This window comes from Girardinichthys multiradiatus, chromosome 24 (genome assembly GCF_021462225.1).
Source record: "Girardinichthys multiradiatus isolate DD_20200921_A chromosome 24, DD_fGirMul_XY1, whole genome shotgun sequence".
NCBI classification, from domain to species: domain Eukaryota; kingdom Metazoa; phylum Chordata; class Actinopteri; order Cyprinodontiformes; family Goodeidae; genus Girardinichthys; species Girardinichthys multiradiatus.
In genome coordinates this window covers 23,908,431-23,927,642 of record NC_061816.1, presented here as the reverse complement: position 1 = coordinate 23,927,642, position 19,212 = coordinate 23,908,431, and the positions used below count along the sequence as shown (strand labels likewise).

The 19,212-nt window shown below is 38.9% G+C and overlaps 1 protein-coding gene across 1 annotated transcript; it reads right to left on the bottom strand.

Moving 5' to 3' along the window:
* Positions 1-473: 473 nt before the first annotated feature.
* On the bottom strand, positions 474-18,732 carry runx1 (RUNX family transcription factor 1). The gene is made up of 8 exons (XM_047354876.1): positions 18,316-18,732; positions 15,341-15,492; positions 15,146-15,256; positions 12,364-12,520; positions 8,896-9,000; positions 5,710-5,913; positions 1,693-1,839; positions 474-1,616 (listed from the first exon to the last, which is right to left on the bottom strand). Exons 1-8 carry the CDS (start codon positions 18,341-18,343, stop codon positions 1,069-1,071), a joined length of 1,452 nt encoding a protein of 483 aa, XP_047210832.1. The 5' UTR covers positions 18,344-18,732; the 3' UTR covers positions 474-1,068.
* Between the last annotated feature and the right edge of the window lie 480 nt (positions 18,733-19,212).

Sequence of the window (19,212 nt, the reverse complement as noted above, 5' to 3'; positions counted from 1 at the left end):
CTGGGTACTCCAGCTTCCTCCCACAGTCCAAAGACATGCCTGTTAGGTTAATTGGTCTCTCTAAACTGCCCTTAGGTGTATGAATGAGTGTGTGCATGGTTGTTTGTGTGTTGCCCTGCAATGGACTGGCAACCTGTCCAGGGTGTACCCTGCCTCTTGCCCATAGACTGCTGGAGATAGGCACCAGCTTCCCCGTGACCCACTATGGAATAAGCAGTAGAAAATGACTGACTGACAATATTTGTGTATTCTTGATTTGGAAGGACTCCTACTTTGCTGCTCTATTACATTTGGGTAGACAAATTAAACAAACTAAGGTGTTAAATTCTAGTTAGCTAGCATGAAATAAAAGTCTGCATACTTTAAACCTTTTTTATTGACATCCAATGTTGACATCCAATATAAATGATGCCTTTTACCTCTTTGTCAGTAACTGTGTATGTGTGGAGATTTGAGACAGTGGATATCATATGTTTGTGAAGTAGAGCTCCTTTATTGTCTGAGCAAAACTCTAAAACACTTCATTTTGTGACTATGTTGCACAAGCTGACATGTTGCATCATTTATACAAAAACATACACTATACTGTAGGTGATCTGCATTCACAGTCCTACTGCAATGTGTTCCATCTTTAGAACCAATTGTAATCCTTCATTCCTGAAAAACAGACACAAAATAGACACCAAAAGAGTCCATTTTCTAAATCCTACAGAAAATGAAAAATTTTCTGGATAGGTCTAGGCTCTTTTTAAGGAAAAGAAAATACATTACTAGTAACCTTTCAAGATTTCTTGAGATAGAGATGTTGAAGGAAGATGGAAGAGTATATCTGGTGCTTGTAGTAAAACAAATCAGGAAGCCAGAAACCTTTAAAAGATTAATTAATGGATTCCAATTTCCATGGTGTAAGACTTTGGCTTTGCTCCCTCTATTGAACAACTTAAATGATGTGACGATAAGACTTAGTCCTCAAGTTGTCACTATTGAAAATATACTCCTTTCAGGTGAATCCACTCTAGGCAGTATTGCCGTGATAAGAGTAGAAAATCTTTTACCATCTCAGGTGACTCAATATGGTCTCCATACAGCTTCAGCAGCAGCCATGTTTGTTGGTGAGCTACTGTGGCTGGATTCCACCTCCACACCTACTCCCTCGTTCTGATTGGGCAAAGAAGGGTGTAGAAGAGAAGAACCTGTGGAAGCAGTGGTGCAAGGTGGGAGGATACGAGGTGGAGAGTGTGGGTCACTGCTGCCTCCTCCCCCACCCATCATAGAGAACTGGTATGAGCCAGTGGTGGTGGAGTAGTACAGATGATATGGAGATGAAGTGGATTGGAACGGCCCATTCTGACCTTGGTGAGGGTTGTTTGCAGGGTAAGGTGGAGGCAAATATGTGTGATACCGTCCTGTTTGGGTGGTTGCCATGGCTGTCGCCATTGTGATGCTAATAGCACCATTAGAGACTGGATTATGGGTTGGGGTGTACGTGAATGCTGCTCCTGTAGGAGGGTAGTGCACCCGAGGGTTAGAGAAACGAGAGTCGGGCAGGGAAGGAAGGGAACTAAAAGGCCGCTCCAAAGCCATCCTGGGGTCACCAAAGGCTGTAAGGTCAGGGCCTAAAAAAAAACAAAGGTCAACAATTACCATCTGGTTCAGTCAAATTTAAGCTCAAGGGGTATATTCATGTTTTACCTGTGAGCCTTGAGGACAGGTCACCGAGAGAAGAGCGACCAGGTGAAAGTGGACCAGCTGTATGAACACTTGGAGTAGATATCTGGCCAAGGTAGGGATATGACTGATCATAGGACCAAGATGGAGAAGACTGTATCTGTCTGGAATCTGAGAGAAAGAGAGAAAGAAAGAAAAGATAAATAATAAATCCTAACTTTATATGTAAAGTATTGTAGCAGAGCAGCATGATATCAGAAAAACAGAAATTGTGACATGATTCTTGAAAACTGAAATCAATTGTAATTAATTTACGATAATTTAATTCTTCTTTTTCTTTTCCATCAACATGATGTCTCTATCACTCACTGAGAATTAGCACCTCAGTCACTGAGATCTACATCAAGTTTGGGCAAGAAGGAGAGTAAAGGTCAGTCCAACAGCCAAAGTAGTTTCTCTGGAAATAGTATAAATGGTAGAATCTACCAAATATTGCATTCTTATCAACTGTTATTGCAATATTGTACACACTGATATTGTGCTGATCATTATTACCTGACACATTGTGCAGTTCTTTTAGGTAGCATGTTTCCTCCCTGTTCCTCAGTGACTCAATGGCATTCTTCGATCCATCCATGTACTCAGTTGGACGGCTGTGTCTCAGTAAGAATAGTCATCTTGCTATCAAAAACCTGAAGGTTTGATTTCTGCTTCCTTTTGTGACATGTATCTATGTCTCCATGGTTAAGGCACTTAAGTTGAAACTGGCGTATTGGTGTACAAACTAAGTAGGTATGAAGTGAAAAAGACACCGCTTTTCATTTTCACAGTCATGTCTCAAGTTGCCACAACAGTCTATCTGTCCGGGTCAAATCTTCTCTTTAGTTTGATGAAAGTTCTTGTGTTTCTCAGGTTTGATGATAACTTTAAGAACATTTTGGGTTGCAGTCATTTTCACATCATTTATGACACCTGCCATTACACTATCCTCTTTCAGTGCCATTACACGTCGTATCAAAATATTTATATACTCGACTGAGGTCATTAGAGCCAAATAGCACTTCAGAGCAATGTAGACTGGACAGTGGTTTTGCCTTGAATACCTGGTTATGAAGACTTGCTCCTTTGCTATACAGGTCCTTCTCAAAATATTAGCATATTGTGATAAAGTTCATTATTTTCCATAATGTCATGATGAAAATTTAACATTCATATATTTTAGATTCATTGCACACTAACTGAAATATTTCAGGTCTTTTATTGTCTTAATACGGATGATTTTGGCATACAGCTCATGAAAACCCAAAATTCCTATCTCACAAAATTAGCATATTTAATCCGACCAATAAAAGAAAAGTGTTTTTAATACAAAAAACGTCAACCTTCAAATAATCATGTACAGTTATGCACTCAATACTTGGTCAGGAATTCTTTTGCAGAAATGACTGCTTCAATGCGGTGTGGCATGGAGGCAATCAGCCTGTGGCACTGCTGAGGTCTTATGGAGGCCCAGGATGCTTCGATAGCGGCCTTTAGCTCATCCAGAGTGTTGGGTCTTGAGTCTCTCAACGTTCTCTTCACAATATCCCACAGATTCTCTATGGGGTTCAGGTCAGGAGAGTTGGCAAGCCAATTGAGCACAGTGATACCATGGTCAGTAAACCATTTACCAGTGGTTTTGGCACTGTGAGCAGGTGCCAGGTCGTGCTGAAAAATGAAATCTTCATCTCCATAAAGCTTTTCAGCAGATGGAAGCATGAAGTGCTCCAAAATCTCCTGATATCTAGCTGCATTGACCCTGCCCTTGATAAAACACAGTGTACCAACACCAGCAGCTGACACGGCACCCCAGACCATCACTGACTGTGGGTACTTGACACTGGACTTCTGGCATTTTGGCATTTCCTTCTCCCCAGTCTTCCTCCAGACTCTGGCACCTTGATTTCCGAATGACATGCAGAATTTGCTTTCATCCGAAAAAAGTACTTTGGACCACTGAGCAACAGTCCAGTGCTGCTTCTCTGTAGCCCAAGTCAGGTGCTTCTGCCGCTGTTTCTGGTTCAAAAGTGGCTTGACCTGGGTAATGCGGCACCTGTAGCCCATTTCCTGCACACGCCTGTGCACGGTACGGTGGCTCTGGATGTTTCTACTCCAGACTCAGTCCACTGCTTCCGCAGGTCCCCCATGGTCTGGAATCGGCCCTTCTCCCCAATCTTCCTCAGGGTCCGGTCACCTCTTCTCGTTGTGCAGCGCTTTCTGCCACACTTTTTCCTTCCCACAGACTTCCCACTGAGGTGCTTTGATACAGCACTCTGGGAACAGCCTATTCGTTCAGAAATGTCTTTCTGTGTCTAACCCTCTTGCTTGAGGGTGTCAATAGTGGCCTTCTGGACAGCAGTCGGGTCGGCAGTCTTACCCATGATTGGGGTTTTGAGTGATGAACCAGGCTGGGAGTTTTAAAGGCCTCAGGAATATTTTGCAGGTGTTTAGAGTTAACTCGTTGATTCAGATGATTAGGTTCATAGCTCGTTTAGAGACCCTTTTAATGATATGCTAATTTTGTGAGATAGGGATTTTGGGTTTTCATGAGCTGTATGCCAAAATCATCCGTATTAAGACAATAAAAGACCTGAAATATTTCAGTTAGTGTGCAATGAATCTAAAATATATGAATGTTAAATTTTCATCATGACATTATGGAAAATAATAAACTTTTTCACAATATGCTAATATTTTGAGAAGGACCTGTAGCTATGACCTCTTGGTCATTACTAGGTCTTCTTGTCCTTTCCAGCACAGAAATTAAGTTTGTGTACAATGTGGTACAACACTGGATTGCTTTTTTTCTGCCTACACCATCTGGCTTGACACAAGCCTAAAATGTTTATGATGACGTCTCTACAGCCGAAAAGTGAGTGGAACAGCTTCTTACGTTTACCTCCTGAAGAACAAAATCCAGCGAGTGATTAAAGCAGTGCACGTACAGTCAGAACCCGGGAAAAAAATCGGCGGGACATTTTGTGGGCACCATCAAAGCAATATTCATGCAGGTGAGCTAGAGGAATGTTTGGACTCACAAAAAAAGTCTTTCAAACGTGAAAAATCTCTGAGTTAGTATTGAGGCATTTCTAAAATCCCAAAGATTCATAATACATCTGAAGTTCACTGTCCACATATTAAAGAGATCAAGAAAACTGCTCTGGAGTCCTGATTAATCTATCAGCTGTCAGACATAAATATTGAAGCCTGAGGCAAACCAAACATCTGTCCTTTGAATAAAATGAGCACAAATGTTGGATGTTGGATTACTTTTGCAATAATCAATTCTTTGGTCAAACTGATTACTGCAATAGTGTCTTAAGAGGTCTGCTGCAGCTGCCCCCTGCTCACAAGAGCTAACCCCCACATCACCTTAGTTCAAAAATCCTTACACCGACTCCCTGTACCTCAGAGAATAGACTTTAAAATACTTCTGTTAGTTTATAACCAAAATATATTAAAGATTTGTTGTCGTTGTATCAACCTTCCAGACCAATCAGGTCCTCTGGTTCAAGTTTACTCTGCATCCCCCAGAATCAGAACCAAACATGGAGAAGCAGCATTCAGTTCTTCTGCTCCACTAATTTGGAACAAACTTTTGGAAAACTGAAACACTGGGTTCTTTTAAATCAAGGTTAAAAATCCACATGTTTAGAGTTGTCTTTGACTGTTAAACATAATTGATTATAACCTGCATCCAACCTACAGAGTTCTCCCTGAAGCATTCCACAGCAACATCATTTAAAAACAATGAGACAACAGCTATTCCTATGGGTAATGTACAGTAGTTTAGCAATAATACACTGCATTCAAGAGGAGCTGAAAGTTGCTTTAGCAGAAAGGGAGGAAAGCAAGCAAGTTGGATAAGGTTTCTTTTGAAGAGATGGATCAAATATATTGAGGATCCTGTGTGTTTAAATAAATAACGTTCATCTGGTAATTTAACCTGACTAAGGTGGATTAGTTTGAAATGCTGCACATGACTTAGTTTCACTGTCTTACCAGCTGTTAGTCCAGAATGTGTGGGGCTGGAAAACGTTGCCGCAGTGAGAACAGCAGATGGGTGGCTGTTTGCTGACGGCTGATGGTGATGATTATGAGGAGGTGTTACTCTGATGGAGCTCCTTCTCAGATGTTCCAGCTCTGAAAGCCTCTCAGAAAAAGCCAGTGAGCCAGGTTTGACCTCGTCCAGCTTCTGACGATGACCTGGAGGTCAAAAGATAAAGCAGCCAGGTTTCATTTTTTGATGGGTCAACAAAGCAAGGTTTGCTTGTAGTCTGACACTACACTGATTTCTTTCAGTCCAACATGACTGCTGATCAGTGATGCTATTTTTTTCCTGGTAATGTTCAAAATTACCATTTCTGTTGAACCAATGCTTTTTGTAACCTTGGTGAGAAAGATGTGACTCTAACAAAGCAAACACTTGCATCTTCTTCATAGTTTTTGTCTTGTACTAGATTAAAGATCTATTTAATCCTATTTTAGGAACCTGGACAGTATTTAACATTCTCTGGTTCAAAATATAAAATACTAACCTCAACCTGATCATTCTAAGCTAAATGAAACTAAATTATTTAAAACAGCTTGATTTATGAAACATTTATTCGGTTTGTTTAAACATGAAAAATATATTTTAAATGTTTTGTTTTCATTAGGACTAACTTTGAGACAAGCATAAAACATAATATCAGTCATTCAGAAAATGCTTAGTAAAATAAAGGAGATTAAATGTTTGCACAGAAGCATTACTGAGTCTGATACTGAATTTAAATGAAATTCAGATGTTCCTCAGATGTTTCCTCCTGTGGCGGGTTTGTTCTTTCATTGTAAAAGGTTGGAAAACTGAGTTTGTTAGGAAAATCCAGATGCGTTGATCATATCTACACATCAACAGGTTTTAAACTTCTGGATTTAAAGGTTTATTCGTCTGTCTGTAGAGTTTTGCCAACTAGTTTTAATACCATATGTTTACCTACAGAGGGCAGAAGCACTCATCAAGCTCTTCAGTAGGAGGGACGTGCTCCAGTCAGGGCATAGCATCCTCTCTATCTTTTATTTCAGCATTCCGCAACTCTTTTTCTTTCCCTAAAACTCCAGAAGAATAATTTTCTGTCAAAAAAAAAAAAATAAATCCCCAAATCTCCATAACTTTTTCTGGACCTTTCAATATAAGAGCATGTAGTTTTTCAAAGTGCTGCTTCTTGACCAGAGAGCGGTCTGAGAACTACAACTCCTTCGGTCTGGCTCCTGATGACCAAGCCTGGTGAACCAAGCACACCCCCTGGAGGGCATCCACGACCTACCAGGCCTGTGAAACCTCATAACAATAAAATAATGAGGGGTCTAAGTTTATTTCTGCCTATTTTAAAACTTTCTGTAGAATTTCAAAACCCTTCTTGGGTCAAATTTTGCTGGTAACCTAGGAACTACACTCACTCAGTTAAATACCTCAGAAGCTGATTCAGTAATTACCAAAATCCTGACTGAAGTTGGTTTATTTAAGTTGATCTAATTTTGGTTCCTCCTCTGCAAATTATTAATAACTTACATGTTTCCTAGCTTTATTATGAGAATGTTCTAGATTAGTGTTCTCTTGTAGACATCTTAAACTATAACAATATGTTTGACTCATTTTGCTTTCTTGTGTTTTGCATCTAACTCGCTCATTAAAATCAGACTTATAATCTCTATTGAAATAATTTTCCATCCAAATCCATATTTTATCTGCCTTTGTGAGAACGTGGTTGATCTGTCCCATTATCCATAATTGTCTGTTAATGCTCTTTGGTTTTGAATGAATGAACAAATGAATTTATTTCAAGCATCATATCCCTTCATACTTGGCCGGTCACTTGTATATGTTTTTGCTTTAACAACAACATGAAAGTTTGCCGTGAATGCAAGCTTTGACTGCTTTTTATAAAGTCTTTATTTTGCTGTGCAGATATTAACCCCATCTCAGAGCACCTTTAAAGCATTGTCTGTTTGGTATGAAGTTTCACCTGACTCTTAGATTTATGATTAATTAGTTAACTTTGAAGGTCCTTGAGAGGCCCAGCTCTAAAAATCCTCCTGTTATTTCTCCTTTTTAAGGTCTTTGAGGCACTAGTGGCTTTTATTCATTAGTAGCTGGACAGAAAAAAGGGCAGAGAGAAGGGAATACATGCGGCAAATCAAATCGGGGACAACTACGTTGAGGACTGTAGCCTCTGCATGTTACGCCTGCTCTACCTCTGAGCCATGAGGCATCCTAAAGACATCAGTTATTTCTTCTCTGAAACTCAAAAATTCTAGACGGGAAAACAATTTAGATTGTAGTGAAAGAGATAAATCTTGGAACTAAGACAACATTTGGAAGCACATTAATAAAGAGTATTTGTGTGAGAACAAGGATAAGTATGTCCTTCTATCTAAGAGATAGAATATTTTAACTATGCTGTGAGCGAGTCATTACTTTCAACAATATTCTGAAGACCTGGTACAATGTTTATTTAACCAGTGTATAACTTTGAACTGAAACTTAATCAAGTTCCCCTGACAATGTAGCTGAGAAATCTTAAAGAATCTCAATAAATGGCACTTTGTCATTCTTAACAGAAAAACAAGAAGAATCTGATTGTCAACACACACATCAGCCTCACCTACAATACTTAATTTGTCCCCATGCTGTTATGATAAGTCATATGTAATATGTTAATTTGAGATGTGAAGATTTACATAAAGTGTAAATCTTTTTTGCAGTTTTTGACCAGTAATGAAAGCATTTTATGTACTGATTTGGATGACCCCTTTAAACATCTTGTAGAAAACCTTCCTTTAACCATAGGGCAGTTATTCAGATGTAGCATAAGCTAATTCAGGTTCTGCTTGGAATGATCTAGAAATCCCCATGAGGACATAAAGAACCTTACTAACCTTGTTTGTAAAACGACGTTGGGCAATAAGCACCAAAGTAGCAAAGAAAAACTGCTTTCACTTGAATGAATGTATATGTTTTATGAACTAATACATCTTATCTTTACACTTCCTTGTCTTAGCAGTGCACCCTTACAACATTCTACTTCAGGGATGCTGATTTATTTTCTCAGCTTGTTTTTCCAAACAAAATAACCAACCTGCTGACAGAGATGGAGTCTGGTCAAAAAAAATGTCAGATAAACTGAGATATAAGTCAGGGTTACTTACGTCGTGGCTCTCTGGGACCATCCACAGTAATTTTGATAGCTCTTTGGTATGTAGCCACTTGGGGAGGGTTGGTAAACACTGTGATCGTGAGAGTGAAACTTTTTCCTAAAAAAGGAAAACAAAAACAAAGAAAATATGGGGAATGAGTAGAGACAGGATAGATAAAGTAGAAGTAAGCGAAAACAAAGAAAAATTTACTACTGCATTTTGATCAGCACATTAAAGGGAACATTTCTCATCAAGCATTGTTTGTCAGAGGCTTCCTATCCCACAGTATTAGTTGCATTGTTTAAGCACACATCTCTGCTATTTCTAATCACAGACGACTAACATGTCTGAAACTCTATGTTAAATGCCATCTGGCCAAAGTACATCACAATCCCAATGCATTAACAATGCAAGCATTAGCTCTCAGTTACTTTAATGATTTCTGGAGATGTGAAGACAACCTCCTCCAGAAAATGAGGCTTTTGAAATTTTCCTATCAGCTGATAAAGTAATATCATGAGTTCTTTAAAACCCAGCTAGGAAAGGTTTCCTAACATTTACACCTTAGAGACATGTGTGTGCAAAGGTAGAGGGCAGTACAGGACTGAAAAGTTTATGTTGGGCTGCAAACTCCCACAACCGCTGCTCAGACCCTCACTGCTATTCTAATAAGGTTTACCTCTGCAGACAGACTCATGTCATCCTCATTCACAGACATACATCGCCTCAAAAAAGTATTCACACCTTTCATCTTTTCACACATTGTCACATTTCAAACTCAAACATCTTTAGATGTTTTTTGGAATAGACCAACACCAAGTGGGGTAACATTGTCAAGTGGAAGGAAAATGATTTCTGCATCTTTACAAATAAAACTTTGGATAGAGTAGGGTTCACTTGTATGGACTCAGGTTTGGTGATTACAATTGCAAGCCACACTTTTAAGAATATAAGATATGCATGAAAACTTTTACATGGCACTGTATATGTGCAGACACACTGCAGCGCCATAAGCTTTAAAGATTGTCACCTGATGAAAGCCTTCCTTACTAACACCCACAGTAGTGTGCAGGTTTAATGATGGCCACAAGGTGGCATCTATAAAGTCTATTACCTCCATTTAAAGCAATTTGTATGCATTTATTTTACACAGCGTACTCTAACACAGTCTATGCTGTGTATTCATTACTGTACAGAAACTACTCAATAGCAATATGTAAATTTAATTTGTAAAAACAATCTTTCCATGCAGAGACTGACAGAGAGGAAGAGAAACAACCGCCAAAGCCATTGTGTCGTGTCCGAAAGACAGCTCGTTACATATCACTCACTACCTTCCCAATTTACAGAGGGGGGTCCCGGTGAGATCTGTCTCACACATCGTTCTTCACCCTCAGACTGTGTATGGATAATAGATGGGTATTTCTGGAGCAGATGAACTAAGTTTTGTCCGTGTGTTTGTGCTTAGATATTGCCATACCAAATAATGACTGTTCTGTTTAAAAGAGGAACTAAGAGTGACACTGAAAACTACTCACAATACACACACAGATACACACAGATGAGTGTAGCATTTGCTGCATTAACAACTTTGTAGATTTCATTAAAGTATTTTATTTTTACGGAAGCTCTGAGTGGATTCTTTATTTTAAGGCTGCAAAACATTGCAGGGATTTTCTCATGACTGGACGGTGATTGTATGGTTGGGTCGTTTACACCCACTGTGGGGCTGATATATACATGAAGAATGTGCAGTGCAGTGTTCTATCACACATTAAGTCAAAAAATGATTCAGTTTTGGCCTCCTCTTAGCTGAGCCTCTTCTTGTACATGTTTGCTGTGTCCTCTACATGGCTTATGGGAAACTGCAAACAGGACTTCTTCTGGCATTCTTTCAATAAGGTCTTTCTTCTTAACATTCTTTTATATAAATATAATTTATAGAGTGCATAATAAATCGTTGTTCTGCCAACAGACTCTCCCACCTGAGCTGTGGATCTCTGCAGCTCCTCCAGATTTACTATGGCTTCCCTGATTAATGCTCTCCTTGCCAGTTGGTCCATCCTCTTTCTATGTCCAGACGATGGATTGAACAGAGATCTGGGAGATGTTGAAAGCTTGGGATATTGTTTTGGAACCTAACCCTGCTTTAAACATCGCCACAACTTTATAATGAACTTGCAGTAAAAGCAGCTTTTCCAGAATGACTGGTCATTAATAAAGGGTTCTTCAAGGTTTTGGGGGTGAAATTATCCATTTTCAATAAATGCTTTCTGATATATGGTAAATGTCCCAAGGGATCATCCAACCTAAATGAAACATACTTCTTACAACCTGTTTTTTATTACCTCATTCTGAACTCCTAACCAGGATGACGGGACAAAGTTTGTTGTTGTTATATTTGCTTCAACTTTCTTTTAAGTTTAGGTACCTAAAAAACCTTGGTGTAGCAGCAACATATTTAGAAACCTGAAGTTAACAATATGACATGAAATTCTGTAGGTGGTTTCAACACAAGGAATGAAAAAATAAACATTTAAAAACATATCCGATCGCAGTGGTAGTGTATTAAAATGCACTTTGTCAGTAACTGCATGAAAAATGCCAATGGAAAGAGAAAACAACGGAAATTTTCTCCCAGAATACACAACCTAACCCAATTCTATACAACTTACACAACAAAAGCTCTGCATATTAAAAACATTAAAAAACACAAAAAATGTCAAGGGACCCAGAAGGGTTAAATTTCCCCATAATTCCCCATAATTCCTAATTTTTTTGTTACTTCCGATCAGACAATCAAGCAATGTTTTGCTACATATCCCAATCACATGTTGCCATGCAACCAACTTCTAGCACTACTGTGGTCAGGTTACTTGCAGTCATGGAGTGATGAACAGTCCTCCAGATCTTTCACTTACATTTCTGTGGAGCTGTAGTAAAGCTCAGAATTGAACCACCTCAGTGTTTTTTTGCATTAAGGGAACTTTGACTTGCAGATAATTTTCAGTAGTACTGGGTTACTCTGTTCCCACAGTTCTGCCTATATTTTCTTCAGGGTTAGGACTAGGCAACACTTTGATCATTCCTGGATGTGTGGAAGTGCTGAAGGCATTTGTGTACACAGGAGTGCTGTTTTAAATAGATAGGTTGGTACATTTGCCTATGGCTGATTTAGAGTAACTGTGGTCCAGTGTGTCCGTTAAAGACAGAAATGGGGAGGGTGTGTCTTGGCCAAGTTGACACTAAATGGAGTTCTAAGAGGAAGTTGAATGAATACTGTTTTTATTCACTTGTACTTCCCCTATTTTATCCATTCAGCACTAAGTGTTTGTTCAAAACATGTTAATAAAATTTCAATGTGGTTGAGGCAAGAAGTGCCCAGATACCCTCTCCAACATTTATCATTTCATCTTTTATACCAAACCATAAAGAAAATGAGCATCCCTCAATTTTGCATGTGTCAACATGTTTCCATACCTCTTCCACTGCGACCAACAAAGCGCAGGTCGTTGAATCTGGCCACTTGGTTCTTGATGACAGCTGTGGCATTGCGAAGCTCTGCTGAGTAGTTCTCGTCATTTCCAGCCATCACTGTTACCAAGGTGCCATCAGCAATGTCACCCAGGGTCACTATCTGGTGACAAAGACCAAGCACAACCGTGACAGAGGAGAAACTTCGGTCTCCTTAGAATTTAATTTTGAATAAATTCCTGCTTGGTGCAGACTGACACATCAGTAATTTTCATCTGTAATCATCCAGACATAATTAGAAAGCATTACCACCCTGTGAACTCTTTCACATTATTTTCTCATTCAACCACAAACTTCACTGGATTCTATTATGGTGTGTGGCAGGCCAACCCAAAGTAGTGCACAATTCAAAATATTTATATTCAAAATTTAGATGCAGTTGTATTTATCTTCCTTTATGCTGAGTGCAACCACCTGTCTTCAGAAGTAAATAAATAAGTAAATGAATGAGTATAAATGCAGCTGTTCTCTGAAGGCATCAGAGGTTTGGGATGAACATTAGTAAACAAACAAGGAGCCCAGCTGACAGGTCAGTGAGAACCTTGTGGAGAAGTTAAAAGCAGGGTTAGGTTCTAAACAGCATCCCAAGTGTTGGACATCCCACAGAGCTCTGTTCAATCATCTTAACATGGAGAGAGGATGGACCAACTGCTGACCTGCTAAGACATGGACGTTAACCTAAACTGACAGACTGGGCAAGGAGAGCATTAATTAGAGAAGCAGCCAAGAGGACCATATTAACTCTGGAGGAGCTGCAGAGAACCATTGCTCAGGAGAGGAAACTGGAGGACAAAGCTGCTACTGTCAGATGAGATCAAATTTTAATTGTTGGCTATGTGTAAAATAAAACCAACACCGTACATCACCCTGAACACACCAACCCCAATGTGAGAAAATCTGATCAGAGCTGATGGGAAGATGGTTGGAGCAAAATCCTGAACAATCCTGGAAAAAAAATTGTTAGGGGCTGCAGAAGACTAGAGACTCGGGGGGAGGTTCCCCTCCCAGCAGGACAACCACCCTAAACTTACAGCCAGAGATACAATGGGATGGTTTAGATCAAAGAAGATAAAAGTGTTAGAGGGGCCTTGTCAAAGTCAAAACTATCAATCGATCGATTGATTAATCAAACTTTATTTATAGATCACGTTTACACAAATTGTAAGACATTTAACAATAATGCACTGCTCTGTACTAGTTTATCACTTGTCAACTGAAGTTTGTGGTCAGCACTGGACAAAATCCGATGAAGTTAATGGGTGTAAATACTTAAGTTTTAATCTAAGGGTTTAGAGTCCATTCCCCTCCTAACACTTGCTGCTATAGCACCTCAGCAAGGCTTATTTTCATATATATGCTAATCTACTCAGACCATCACTGTGCAAATATCAGGGGTAGATATGGACCAATGGATGGCTTCTCTTCTAACATGGAGCTAAGCAAACAACTGCAACCCGTGTTGACTGAAAAGCTGCCATTATTCTGTGAGTTAAATATTGGTTGTAACGTACCAAAATATTCCCATGTTGATGTTTCAGGGAAAACACTACTGTATTATAATTCGTTAAAAGAAATAACAGTAAAAGAGTGGGAAATCAAACGAAGAACAAATGAAACAAAATCAACCATAAAAAGTAATTCTGAGTGTGTGCAGATATGTGTAGAGGAAAGATTTAAATGACCTGTCAGCACACCCATCATGTTTGTGTTAAATATGCACTTTTATGGGTATGCATGATTTGTGCATTTATATGTGCATCACAGCCATTTTCAGTAAGAGGTAGTTACAGCCTCTCATTATGCTCCATAATGATGCATTATGTACCAAATTGACAAACAAGCGGAGAAATGCATGTGGGAAGACTAATGCATAAAACTCAATAAATCAATCTGTTGTGTGTTTTGCAGCTTAGAGATGCTTTTCCATAAATGCATTGAGTCTCAAAGAGCAGAAAAGCTTCTGTCATACATTCACATGTCAGTGAATACACTGGAAACAAATTAAACAGCAGACTGTGCTTTCAGAATGCTGTAAATGAACAAAGAAATGATTGAAGCATTTATGTTTGGCTGGAAGAATTCAAAAGTGATCATGTGGGACTAAGATTTTTGAATACAAATATGAAAAAAAATGTTTGGGGAAAGTATCCCTTATTTTATCAGCAGTGAATGAATTAACAGACTTCTGCACAAACCACACTCCATGAAAATATTCTAAACATAGTCAAACTATTAAGTCATTTCTAAATGGTTATTTTTGGTTGATATCTGCAATAATGAATGTAATCTATCTATCCTAAATAGTTATTTTTGGTTGATATCTGCAATAATGAATGTAATCTATCTATCTATCTATCTATCTATCTATCTATCTATCTATCTATCTATCTATCTATCTATCTATCTATCTATCTATCTATCTATCTATCTATCTATCTATCTATCTATCTATCTATCTATCTATCTATCTATCTATCTATCTATCTATCTATCTATCTATCTATCTATCTATCTATCTATCTATCTATCTATCTATCTATCTATCTATCTATCTATCTATCTATCTATCTATCTATCTATCTATCTATCTATCTATCTATCTATCTATCTATCTATCTATCCATCCATCCATCCATCCATCCATCCATCCATCCATCCATCCATCCATCCATCCATCCATCCATCCATCCATCCATCCATCTAATCAAATATTTTAATTGAAACATACCTTAAAAGCAATGGGAAGAGTCTTATTACACCTCCAGTGAGTCGGCAGCACCGAGCAGAGGAAATTCGGGCTGTCAGTCTTCACCAGCTCTCCTGGATGATCAGAAATCACCTAAAATGATTTAAAAAAGCATCACAATTTTTTTTCTAAATTCTAAATCAAAGCACTTGAATTATTGAGCAGTTTGTTTTGTACTTCAGCCATGCCGTGGTCTGCTATACGGAATTTGCCCATCACAACGGCACCCCCACCAGCCTCCTGGGCTCCTAGAGGCAAAGCCTCGGCCATTTTCCCCCCTGAGGCGAGTGAAGTGGAGGGGGGAGTATATCGCCTGCCGGGGGCTGGATCTGGGAGAGAAATAACACAGTGGTCTAAGTTATACTATGTATAGTGTTTTTAAAATAATGCTAAATATTATTGAAGACAAATAAATGAGAAATCAGCAAAAAATCAGCAGTTTTATAAATAATTTATCTTTATGAGAATATATATAGAAATAACAGCCTTTTAGATTTTTAATGAACATCTGAAGACAATTTATATTCTTATGAATAATTATATGTAACTCATTCCGTTCGTTTTACATGCATACATGTTTGAATACATACATATCAACCCCTTTACTGTGAAAGGCACACCTTGAAAACACACCTTTATTTATTGCAGCAACGTAACATCTAAGATTTAGAATAATCCAACTTGAATCTTCAGTTCAGTGGGCAAAACATATCCCATGTTAATATTTTTTTAAACAAAAATCCACTCAGTCACAAATATTGGCACCCTCAGAGGTTGCTACAGTATAATTGCAACTAAAGGACTTTTATCATTGATACTTTATAAAGTAGATCTAAGCATTAACAAAGTTTTATGTAGCAATTCAAGATTTCCTGTTTGCTGGGGGATGAATATGACGTGACAGATGGGAATGACAAGCGAATGTTTCATTTAAGTGTTGCAAATGTGTGTTCATTTACATAAGACTGGGAACATCTGCAAGAAAACAGCAACTCGCTTTTCTACAGTCAGAGCTATAATTAGAAGGTTACTTTAACAACTGGAACCTTGACACACAAGGCTGGATGAGGACCTGCAGTTAAATCCCAAATTATTCACACCCCTGCCAGATTTTGATTTAAAATCATTTATTTAACTGAGAGGTTTGTTACTGACAGGGAAATGAGATTATGGTTCTAAAACAATGTATGAGGAGTATCAGTTTTGAAAAGAAAAAATATTTTTCAGATTTGATTTACATTTAATTATAAATGGCATGCTGTAAAACATTTAAACCCCTCTCAACAATCAAAAAATCTTCAATGGCATTAAAGTCATGAAACCCTTTGAGTGCTGAACAGCTTTCTGCATGTTTCCTCTGGTAATTTGATGATTTATATTTGGCGATGAGCTCGAAGTCTTTGAGACTGGAAGGCCTCCTTACAGTCACCCAAATCTTTAGCTCCCTCCACAGATCAAGACTGGGCTGCTATGAATCATTTTGGGCTAAATGGCAAATTTATCTTGCCATCATGTACATCCAGGGGCCATATCTCCACAGCTTGAGTAAAATGTATTTATCAGACCTGTGGTACCAAAACTGTGGAGCGCCTCTGGGTCAGCTACAGTATACTTCATTATTGTTTGGACCCAGCCATCAGTTGAGTCAAGGAAACAGTAGCATCCGTTCAGCTTTGAAACTTCAGCCACCCCATGGGAACAGACCCAGAATGTAAATATGAAGATTTCTGCTGAATGTTGCCTAAATACAGCAGTTTCCGGCTGAATTATTTTCAGTAAAATGTAATTGTTGTGCAGCTGTTGTGTGCTTTAAGCAGAAGTTACAGGGTGGCTTATGAAAGCCAAATCTGCAGGGGGCATGAGATATTTGCTCATGCAATCACTAAATTGCACAAATACCTGAATCACTGTTGATGTTATTCTGTCCCAAAAACAAGTGCTAACCCTTCTGCTGCTTTTAGTTTCTATTCCATAATCTATAAACACACATCATCCATCTCAAAATTACAAATTTGTTTACCACAGGTATTACTGAATTCTGCACATTTACACGTGTTATCAGGATGCTCCAGCATGATTCTGGAATTAACTTCTCATTTGGCAGTGTGGTATGAACTAATATAGATCAGCTGTATTTCAATCACTACTGGATCACACACTAAATGCAAATTATTTACAGGACAGTTTGTGGTCTTTAATGTCTTCATTCTGCTTATTAAAATAAAAGATTTTTTTTTTTTTAAGAGTCAAACGTACAGGTTTAACCTGACTGCAGAAAAGTCATATTTCAGAAAGGGACTGAGTTTATTTGTGGGTTATCAGTCAGCAACTTCAAAAACAAAACTAATGGCTAAAAACGTTAAACTCCGCATATAATCTAAAAAACTGAAGTATTAACAGAAACTCAGGTCTTTCTCTATTAGAAAAAGGCAATTTTTCTAGGAATTTTCTCCATACTTAATGTATTTTTTCCTATCTCATCCAGATCTGCTAAACGAGAAAGCAAATTCCCCCAGCCTAGAAGCGCGGAGGGACTCAGCAAATCTAAAAAAATAAATAAGAAATTACAATAAAAAAAGTAAAAAATATTTAAAAAAAAAAAGATCCTTTTTTTTGCTTATTGAAATATTTAAATTAAAATCAGACTGTTTTCATCCAGCCATCAGACTACGTTCACTGCATGCGGGAGTCCACGGACAGCTTGTCAAGAAATTTTTGAGAGAAACGCTACGGATTTTATTTACTGCCAAATAATTTCAACAAAGATAATCAGAAAAAAAATGAGAAAAGTTGCTTCTTCATATTCGAACAGTAAAAGCATCAGCAACAGCAGCAGAATTTCATTGAGTCAGGAAAGGCGACGCTGCCTTCCTCTAATGCAGCTGGAAACCAGGCTGAAAAGTGAAAGACGTCTATTGACGTCTGAATGTGGTTGAAAACTACTTTTCTAGTCTGACATTGGACCGGCACCTCTGGTCTAAAGAAAGGTGCAGTTGTTGACGTGTTTTTCTGTACTGGACTGATGAAGCATAAAAACAGCACTGATGGAAGATCTTTAGCTGTTAAGGTCTTTGCTAGAAATGGTCTCCTGCCCAGTGAAGAAACACGGAGCCTGGCTGTAAGGCAGAGGACAGAAAGCTTTCCAGGCCTACCGTATTTTGCATCCCACAGAAACACCATCTGTGCGCCTCAGTGCCGCAACACGACCTCAGCTCTCCAGGACTTTCACCTGCAGCCCGCAGTTCTTCCACAGTCCTCGGTATCTCTGGGTTCTGCAGTGATGGTGGATGGTCCTCAGCTCCTGGGTTATTCTGGTGTTTGCGTAAAATCCAAGACGCACTGGATGCGTCAGTCTGCCAGCCCCGAGGCTCGGCTTCTCCAAACTGAAAGTGGTTTGTTGAGATCTGTGGTCGATTCAGGAAAAGTGTTTAGCAACTGCTCTTGAGCTAAGACCGAGCTTCCCAACAACCAGGAAGTGAAAGGAGAAGTTGCCGAGAAAAAGGAGATGTGTTGGTATGAAGCGGCTGCGCGCTCTCTCCAGGCTTTAGCCTCTTCAACACATGAATGGTCATTCTGCTGGAGACAACAAGCTTTTACCGGCACTGATCATTATTTGCATACTGACTGCATGGTCCAGCTATCAACCAATCAGGGAGCTGGACACAGGGTTCGGCTAAATGCAACTGACCAATCAGCGCTTCGTCCGTCCGAAACAGTTCAGTGTTGGAGAGATAAACGTAGTTAAACACGTTTATTTAGAGCCTTAAAAATTGAAGCCAAACGTAACGTCTTAAAGGTCAGAAATTCATATAATGCAGTTGACTGAGACCAGAAAGTGGCCATCAGACCTACTGAACTTCATCCAGAAACAAAACCGGTGTGTTTGTAAGGCTGGGCCGCCAGGACAACGCGTCCACGTCACACTTGCTGTACCGGACAGGTCCGGCAGGTGGCAGTGGTACATTTATCACATAAGAAAGGAAAGACTGAAACACAAATCCTTTCAACAAACTCAGCCAAATTCCGCCCGTTCAAATTTAAAAAATACG

What these genes read in the sequence shown, in the direction of transcription:
- runx1 (XM_047354876.1), bottom strand. Translation starts at nt 18,343, where the DNA reads ATGGTGTTTCTGTGGGATGCAAAATACG. An exon ending in TCTGTGGGATGCAAAATACG is followed by an intron (nt 15,493 to 18,315) that starts GTAGGCCTGGAA and finishes TTTCTCTCCCAG; the next exon opens with ATCCAGCCCCCGGCAGGCGA. An exon ending in CAGACCACGGCATGGCTGAA is followed by an intron (nt 15,257 to 15,340) that starts GTACAAAACAAA and finishes AAATCATTTTAG; the next exon opens with GTGATTTCTGATCATCCAGG.